Raw genomic sequence first — 9,327 nt, forward strand, 5'->3', positions numbered from 1 at the left:
AGATCATAATCCAAAATAGAAGCACCCATTGTTAGCTGCACTGTCGATCATTCACAAGCCAAAACATTTGTTTATCATATTGGGACACCTGTTATAACACATTTTCATAGAATGATAAGAGTCCAACAACTCAAAACCTGCTCATTCCAGTCCCATCTAATGCATACATTCCTGACCCAAATAAAAGCATGTGCTATTTCTATCTCCCTCTTTATTCTACACACAAGCCTCCTACACTTTGCTTCATTAAACCACCCATATGCTATTCCATATTCCATATTCTGCCACTCCCTGAGCATCATCAGCATCATCAACCTCCTCTCTCCTTCACCCACCCTTCACAGGCTCATAGTTTCACATCTCCTTTCAGCAGCTACACCAGCATCTGGTACTGGGATCTAATACACTGTGCCTGTTCAGGATGCAAGGAATGGCTCCTAAGAGAGAATCCTCTATTAAGAAATCTCCTTCACCAGTGATCCAACCCAGACTGGGTCCCCCTTACCCCTGCCTACCTGAAGCTCCAAAACCAGCTCCAGAGCAGAAACCCAGGATGCTGCGTTCCTCAGACTCACCATTTGACCCAACTACTTTGGAGGTGAGTGAGGAAATATAATTTTTGAGACAAACCTAATGTGGGACATTCATAAAGGACTACTAGAAATAAATAATAATAATGTTATATAAATGCATGGCAAGTGTCAGGGAAAGATGCACAGTATTAATTATTAAAAAATATTATTTGCTAGCGTAAAAACATATATAGCTTTCTATGATTCTGGAGCTAACAAGAAACAGCAAACTTTCAGCATCAACCTGGAATCTTAGCGAAATGAGGTAGTGAGAATGAGGCTGTCAGTCAATGGCCTCCTTAGGGGACTGCCACAGTATGTGCTATTTCTTTAATAATTCCTTTAATAGCTTAGTTTTTTTTTACTTAAGTCAATAACTATTTAAAAATAAATAACACTGACTGTAAAGACTATAGACATATTTCTGAATCATCATACAATTGGGCACAGTATTAAAAAAAAAAATGGTGATTTAATGTGGACAGGAGGCAGCAGGTTACAAAATTCTATGCTGGTCCTGATCAACAGGTATTCAATTAGACAGTGCAACCTTACAATATAATTTGAATGATCCCTACAAAACATACATACATATAAATCATATAATTCTTTGAATGACTGGACTTATTGTAACTTCCAGTAAACATGTTTTTATAAACCCAATATCTCAAATGACTGGTGCCCACATTAGAGTTTGCACTAATGTGATTTAGCTTTGTTGGTGCTTCTGCTTTGCTTCCATTATCATATGCTTGTTAAGCTAAGTATGCTGCATGATTTTATAGAGTTAGACTGTCCCATTTATCCTGTGAGGATATGTGGGTCATGTTAGATTCCCACTTCTACTCACAGTGGGATCACAGCTATGACAGTCCAGAGCTATGTCTTGTTCAAAACAGTGCTTTAACAAAGCTGTTAGGAGATCAGTCGATGATCTTAAAAGTAATCCTGAATGGCCAGAAAAGCCAGGCAGACCTAGACTGTAATCACGCATTAGTTTCCCTAAAGTAAGGTCAAACACATCCACTACACAGGGACAAATATAATCACTTGAAAACAATGTTAGAATTAACCCTTAACATTGGGTTAAGGGCAAGTTGATGAAATATAACTTTAAACATATTTTAGCTTATGTTGCTAGCTATTTTATTTATATGCTGCTGTATTTAATTTATTTTATGGTTCTCTTTTTTCCTATTTATCTTATCATACATACGCTGCACTATTTTTCATTATTACTTGTTTTTTTTACTTATTCAATATTTTAACTACTTATCCGAGACCTGAGTACTGCATTTTGTTCCCTCATGTTTACATGCACGAGTGACAATAAAGAATCCTTTAATCCTTGAACTCTTGAGGTCTTAGTGTAAATCCATAAACACTCTACAATTTAAAAAAATAATGAATGTAAATGTTTAAGTAGTTCACAAAACATGTCTCCTACTTTACTGAAAAGTAAATTCTTAGTTTATTTGAATATTGAACTAGTGTGGTAATATTACAATATCAGTGAAACTATATCTCAGTCTGTAAATAAGCATCGAGATATGAAAATGTAGACCCAAAGACTGGGGCAGTTAACAACAATTATTGGTATCTAACATGACATAACAGTATGCCTTTTTTAATTGTATAGTTTGAACTTCATCTGCTCATCTACTCCATCATGCACTTATTTCAGCCAGACTACAATACTAGCACTGTAAAATGCATGTGAAGTGTGAATAATACAGCAATAAAGACCTTTTTCAAAATGCATTCTAAATCACAAACATAAAATTCTACTCAGTATTGTTTGAGATTAGCCTACAGTTTCTCTATGCACACTTGCAATTAATACTATTGCTTGTACAGTTTAAATATTACTTCATGGAGTGGACAACATAGTAAAAAGTTTCTGCAGAAACGTTTTAATGGACTGTCATTACTGTCCATTTGGGACAGTAATGTCCATAAAGGAGGTGACCCACTTGGGGTGTATCTGTCTATCTACATGTAAATTCCACACTTTAACTTAAAACTGTAAACTGAGCAGCATAACCTTTTTTTTTTTTGCTTTAGGTCTGTCTGCTTGATTCAAATCAAACTTTAAATGTTAATATAATTTAACACGCACACACACACACACACGCACATATATATATATATATATATATATATATATATATATATATATATGTAGGTGTCACCTTAGTCATAACATAAATCTTTTAAGGAGTTTTAAATTATATTTGTAATAGCTGAATTGTAAACCATGCCGAGCTTTGTTGCCATATATGGATGTTCGCTTAGCCTCCTTCCTGGACGTCGTGCGTGTTGTACGTCCTGACGCAGCTTGGCTACAGTTTTCTCACTCTGCCCCTCCCTTGGAGCCGTCACATTCTTTGGGTTGCCGACGCCTCAACACGTCCCTTCAAATTCAGTCATGGTGGGTTTTCTGTTCTGCTCGAACTGAGTAGTTTAAATGCCATTTTTGTATATTTAGTTTTGAGGTTCATTTTTAAGAAACAAATCTTCTAGATTTCTAAAGATATTAGGTTGCATTTGAATGTCTGACATGGCTCTATGTTCACTAGCGGAAGTGCAACTTTGAGAAGCTAACATTAACGTTAGCTAGGAGAAGATAAAGTTAACGATCACATTGTAAGATAATTAATACTGCTAAAATACTCGTGTGTACATTAGTGATTGCTGGTTGTGCTGCAGTATGGCATTATTTACTTTGGATATATCCAAGTTATTAAAAAATAGTTTTAAATCCAAAACCTTTGGGACTAACCAGTGCTAGTTAGCTTTTGGCAGTCAAAGGAACCATTTTCATGAACCTAATCTCTCTTTGAACAGTCTGACTTCTCGGAGGATCAAATCAGTGGTGAGTTTTGAGTTTGTATTTGACATTTTCCAAACCCTGATTGTTTAGCATGTTTTCATTCTTGCTTATTTTCGACGCTTTGCCTTGTATCTCTATCATCCTGCTCTATGCCCGCCTCGCATAGTTGTCTCTGCTAAGTTTTCCTATCCTTTTACATTTTCTATATTTTCCTATTATTTCATCACTTTCCACTTGCAACTCCTTGTCCTTTGCAGATTGAATTTAACCAGGATCAGATTCATGGTAAGTCAGTGAAGAGGGACTGCCTTTAGTCCAAATTTGTAGCTGATGGCTCGTGGCAGTCTCACAGTGTGATCTGCATGCTGGTTTTTCATAAAACGAATTGTTTTACGAGTGAATTAAAGTTGCTTGGCATGTCAAAATCAGTCATATAATGTTCTAACCCTATTTCAGGGTGTCTTGAAGTGTTTATGTATGTGGTTTGCCATGCATTACCAGCAACTGCAAATCCAAACATACCCCAAGTCCGTATCGGTTTTCATAAGTCTAGTTCTGCTGGATTGTCGTCATCTTTGGTTGTGTTACCTTGTCTTAAACTTTGCCTGTTATCTTTCAAACTGTGCATCTTCACAACTGTGTCCTTTTTTGGTGCTGGATGCAGTAGTGAATGGTTTTTGTCTGGGAGCTGCTTTGTTTAATCGTGGTTGACATAATAGTCTATAGCTAAGATCACTCTCCTCCTACTTTCCTCCACTCCTCTAATACCAAATATGGTGTTGGGAAAAGTGCTCACATGCATGAAGAGAAGAGGCACATTCCTCAGAGCAGGAAAAGCTCCAATACAGATCTTGAGCATTTTGGGGGGGATAAGTTGTTTCATAACATTAGAAACCGGAACTTGTGTAATCCAGCTCTGTCCCATTGATTGCTAAATTTTAGGTTTTTAGTGTGTTTGTTTGCTTAGCTTTTAGGTTTAATTAGAATGCCTTTTAGATTAAAGTTAAACTAATCAGGTTTGTAATCAATGCCAACATTGCATCATTACTGATAACTGTTTGAACATTGATATTCCACTTAAGAAAAATACTTGCGAATACCTTTGAAGGCTAGGGTCACTTACAGGTTTATTGACTATCCAACAGCATTTTAACATATTGCTTCAAAATAGAGTTGGGAAGCTGTATGTGGGTGTCAGGTGAAGTCTTTTAAAGCTTTTAAAGACCTGCAGTGCTGTAATTCACTGATTTTTATTTTTTTATTTTTTAACAATATAGGTTTAGGATACAAATTCTTGTTTTGGTATTTGTGTGGGATTTGTTGACAATAACTTAAATATTCCATACTTTAGATACATGACATAAGGTTTTTTAATAGAGTTGTACAGTTTATCAATCCTTGTCTGGACTATCACAGGTTCGTCAGAAAACCAGATTATAGATGAGATTAATATCTTGTTATAATTTGTGCTTCCCTTTTTTTCACAAATTGTGCTGTTTGTTTTTTTTGTTTTTTTTTTGGTTTCCATTAATTGCAAATTTACTTCCAGTCTCTGCATTGTTCCTCAAGATATCTGTAGATCTCTTTATTTCTACAATAGTCGTTTTTCCCACTCTAATTTGTTATGTGCCTCTGTATCCTGCAGAGTTTAAGGAGGCATTCCTGCTGTTTGACAGGACAGGAGATGGGAAGATCACCTATTCCCAGTGTGGGGATGTCATGCGGGCCCTTGGCCAGAACCCAGTAAACGCTGAGGTGCTGAAGGTCCTGGGCAACCCTAAGGCAGAGGGTGAGTGGGAGAACTAACTTGGTGGCTGTGATGTTCAGGCAAGACATTAAGTTGTCAATGTGGTAAAAAAAATGTTGCCTCATTTATTCGGTTTCTTTGCCTTTTTTCAGAGATGAACACCAAGATGCTTGACTTTGAGCAGTTCCTGCCCATGTTCCAGGCCATCGCTAAGAATAAAGATCAGGGCTGCATGGAAGATTTTGTGGAGGGACTGCGTGTCTTTGACAAGGAGGGCAATGGCACAGTAATGGGAGCAGAGCTACGTCATGTCCTCACTACACTAGGCAAGTTCTATTTTTAATTCGCCATGAATAGGTATTTATATAGAAACACCAATGTCAGAGGATTAATGGTTTCTTCAATTATTCTGACTTATCTTTTATTTTGGGTAATTTTATTTTTTTAATTGAAATTCTAAAATCATAGTAATATTAATAAATATTTTGCTTTACATTTTCAGGTGAGAAAATGACAGAGGAAGAAGTGGAGACGCTCTTGGCAGGCCATGAAGATTCAAATGGCTGCATCAATTACGAGGGTGAGAACATAATAAATTGAATACAGCAAGAACTGCTTCTGTGTGCGCTTTAGTTCGTTTGTCATTGTCATAAAGCTACGCAGTATTTGTTGTGACTGTCATATCCAGTCGGCAATTTGACTTGGTCATTCATTACGATGTACACCCACTGGCCGCTACACAATTATGCAGGTTTACGTTATGAGGTGCCCAGTGAATATATGTTTGTTTTGTTGATGTAAAATCTTTGCCTTTGAAGTCATTTGAGGAAAACAATTTGAACTTCCTTAAAGTGTTGATTTTCTGGTTTATAAAGGCAGTCACTAAGAATTTTCAGTTCTAAACATGTGGTCACTGTTTGAGTTAGTCTAGTAAAGACCCTCTTTATGTTATTGATTACTGTCTGCTGTATGTTCTAAATGTGTTTTCTCATTTTAGAGGCCCTATATAAATCTCATCCGCTGACACTGTGTTAACTGTTCTTCCTCCACAGCATTTGTTCGCCACATCATGTCAGGCTGAGGGCTGGTACGGGGCATTGGGTATACAATGAACTGGGAACTCCAGGCTTTCCATCCTTCCTATCTTCTTTATTTATTTATTTATTCTTGTTACACAATCCTTCCCCCATCAGGCAGTCCTTACACTAATCAGCTATAGTTGTGCTCTTCATATTGGCAAATGGAAACAATGTGCTGTTGCAAAGTAGATGTGCCTATAAGTTCCTGTGGGTAAGCCTGGTGGTCCCTGTCAGCTCTAGTCCTGAGGCTTTTACCCATGTGTAGCCTCCCACTGTTCTGTCTCTCTCACCTGCAGCCCTCTTCCTTGGCCCTTGGCTGCAGCATGCCCCTCTGCATGTGTCTGGAACTCCCCTCAGTTTCTAAGGGGATTGTGGACACACAGAGAAGAGACTGGTCTCATTCAGGGAAACCTTGGTGGCCACTGTTGAGTTGTTTGAGCTGATTGGTGTGGTGGTCCTGACGCAGCTTTTCTAATCTCATTTGCATGTTACTGGTGCTATTAAAATAGGCCTTTCCCTCTGTGTCATAGGCGCAGTTCTTTTGATAGACACAGAATTAGAGGTGACAGTTAGGTATATTTTTACATGTGATAAGAATGTAGCCACCAGCTTTGGGAGAGTGGACCAGTCCCTTTTTCTACTAACCAGAGAGTTGCAATGAGTTGCTTATATGCTGATTGTTTTCTCCTCTGTACTGATGGAAGCTGAGTTTTTTTTTAAGCTGGCCGTTCTTATTGGATTGTAGCTCCCTGTGTCTTTTTTTTTTTCCCTTTCTTTGCTTCTCAACTAGAGGAAAGCATAAAACGAGGATGGCTTGTCTAACCAGCTCTTCTTGGATCATAGACATGGCCAAATGCTTTGGCTGAATTGGGAGATGATTACCTCACCTCCTTCTCTCTGTTCCCACTTTAACCCTTCTTTCCTCTGGGTGAGCAGAATATAGGAGATCTGCCTCCAAATGCAGCATCCCAGGCCCACTAAAGATGGATGAGGAGTGGGGCTCAGCTCTGCATGCTGTACTTGGAGTAGGTCTCTGCCAGCATCTAGAGCATGAAATTTATATTTGTCTTCTTCTTGTGTCTCTTTTGCAGAACTCGTGAGGATGGTGATGAGTGGGTGAAGACGAGGAGCATCCCTTTGGTTTTGTTTTTTTTCCTTTTCACATGTACTGTCTTTTTGCAGCTGGCTTTTACAGTACCCCACCAACATTTTCAATGGATTAGTTTTCCACATTTAATTTAAGAAGTGCCTTTACATTACCTACAAAAGACCACCAATAATTATTTGCTTCCAGTCCATTCACATATGTGACCAATCTTTATGCATTCAGTTTTTGTGCTTGCATTTTTTGCAAAAACCTTCCAAGATGCAGCACTGGAGAAGACACAAATTGATAATGATACGCTGTAACTATTGATACTACTGTGTCAATGTTGTATGGGACTTTAATATATATATATATATATATATATATATATATATATATATATATATATATATATATATATATATATATATATATATATATATATATATATATATATATATATATATATATATATATATGATAATTTCAGCAACATACTATACTGTATCATTGGCTAAGACTTGCTTTGGCTGAGGAAAATATTCTGATTTTGCAGTAAATCAAGAAGGTCAAAGCCATTAATGTTATAAGGTAGAAAGAAACAGCTGTGTTCCCATGTTTTTAATTCTCCCCTTAATGTTGCTGCCTTTAAATAAATAAATTTCCTGAAAATGTCTTTTTTTTTTTTTCTCTCTCTCCTTAATGGATTTGTTTCACAGCAATAATGTATAATCTAAGAAGTTTCTGTGCTGGGTTTCCATTGACACAAGAGGGCAGTGTGGCTTCTTAAATCTACGTGAAAATAGGATTTTTATGCTGAAAATATAGTGTATAAAGCAATATATAATTACCTTGCTTTCTTAAGCCATATAAACACTTTCAAATCTATTATAAAGAACGGGTTTTGAAATTCCAATTCAATAAAGATTATCATTGGCTGTTACAATTTAAGTTTTCTACTGTTCATTTAAATTTGTAATAACTTTATGAAATATCACATTAAAATGTTTGTTGGTTTTTATTGTGACCATGCTATATATTTTCATTAAATCTATTTGGCAACAAAGCCCCACTACATGAATTCTAGCAGCCTGTTTGGTGCCTTCCTGACCTTTTCTTCACAACCCGCAACAACTATTTCACCTCATTAGGCACCACGGCTATCAGAGTGTGCAGCCTATGTGTGTGGGGTAAGGTTCGGGGGGGTGTCATAGTCCAGTGCTGAATAGGTTGTCCACTAATTACTCTGTGTGTGTGTGTGTAGTCGATGTAAGTCAAGGCTATTGATTATTTTAATCCTCCTATTTGTGAGTCTGTGATCCTCATGGCTCTGCATTCGACAGGGGAATCACTAATGGGCCTCAGCGCAGCCTGTCTCAGACCTCACCCCGTCCAATTAACTTTCAACTGGAATCGTCCAGGAGAGAGAGCCAAGGGCTGGGCCAAGGCACGGTGCAGCTACATCCCTCTTTCTCAGTTCAGGCACAACAGATTCGCCAAATCCTTTAAGTCTAGAATGCCATCAGTTCTCTCTAATTAGATATTTACCTTTTCAACAGTAATATAGTAACTATTTGAGATTCATGCTCTGCAACATGAAGATGTACCTCCTTCACTTAGGAACTGTGGCAATTTGAATAAAGTCCTGAAATTTACTGTATATCTTGAAATATACGATACAATGCCAGTAAATACTACATTTAGATTTACACCCTAGTATCATTTCAGGCCTGGTGTAACAAGGTATAGTTTTTAAACCAAAATTGTGTTAGTATCACACATAAACAAAGCGCATCATCTTGATACTTTGTCATATAGCCATGCTATATTAGATGATTTAGATTATTAGCATATGGACAGAGAAACAGAGCCAGATCTTAAAATGTGCATTTTGCTGCTTTGTTTGATTTAAAGTACGCTGTGTATCCTTCACATTTTGGCTGTAGGTGGATATAACTAAACATCTGATTGTGTTACTTGGAGATTTCACATTTCATAGACCAAACAAT

General features: G+C 37.2%; 1 protein-coding gene across 6 annotated transcripts; it reads left to right on the forward strand.

Moving 5' to 3' along the window:
• The first annotated feature begins 415 nt into the window (after window positions 1–415).
• Window positions 416–7,994, forward strand: zgc:153867 (uncharacterized protein LOC337226 homolog). Of its 6 annotated transcripts, none has more exons than XM_067527584.1 (7): window positions 416–598; window positions 3,663–3,690; window positions 5,051–5,194; window positions 5,305–5,478; window positions 5,655–5,732; window positions 6,205–6,253; window positions 7,323–7,994. In XM_067527584.1, exons 1-6 carry the CDS (start codon window positions 422–424, stop codon window positions 6,231–6,233), a joined length of 630 nt encoding a protein of 209 aa, XP_067383685.1. In that variant the 5' UTR covers window positions 416–421; the 3' UTR covers window positions 6,234–6,253; window positions 7,323–7,994. The 6 variants fall into 6 exon arrangements, with proteins under 6 accessions (XP_067383685.1, XP_067383686.1, XP_067383688.1 ...); XM_067527585.1 differs by having other exon boundaries at window positions 6,205–6,239; XM_067527587.1 differs by having other exon boundaries at window positions 6,205–6,235.
• The last annotated feature ends 1,333 nt before the right edge of the window (window positions 7,995–9,327 follow it).

This window comes from Channa argus, chromosome 13 (genome assembly GCF_033026475.1).
Source record: "Channa argus isolate prfri chromosome 13, Channa argus male v1.0, whole genome shotgun sequence".
NCBI classification, from domain to species: Eukaryota; Metazoa; Chordata; class Actinopteri; order Anabantiformes; family Channidae; genus Channa; species Channa argus.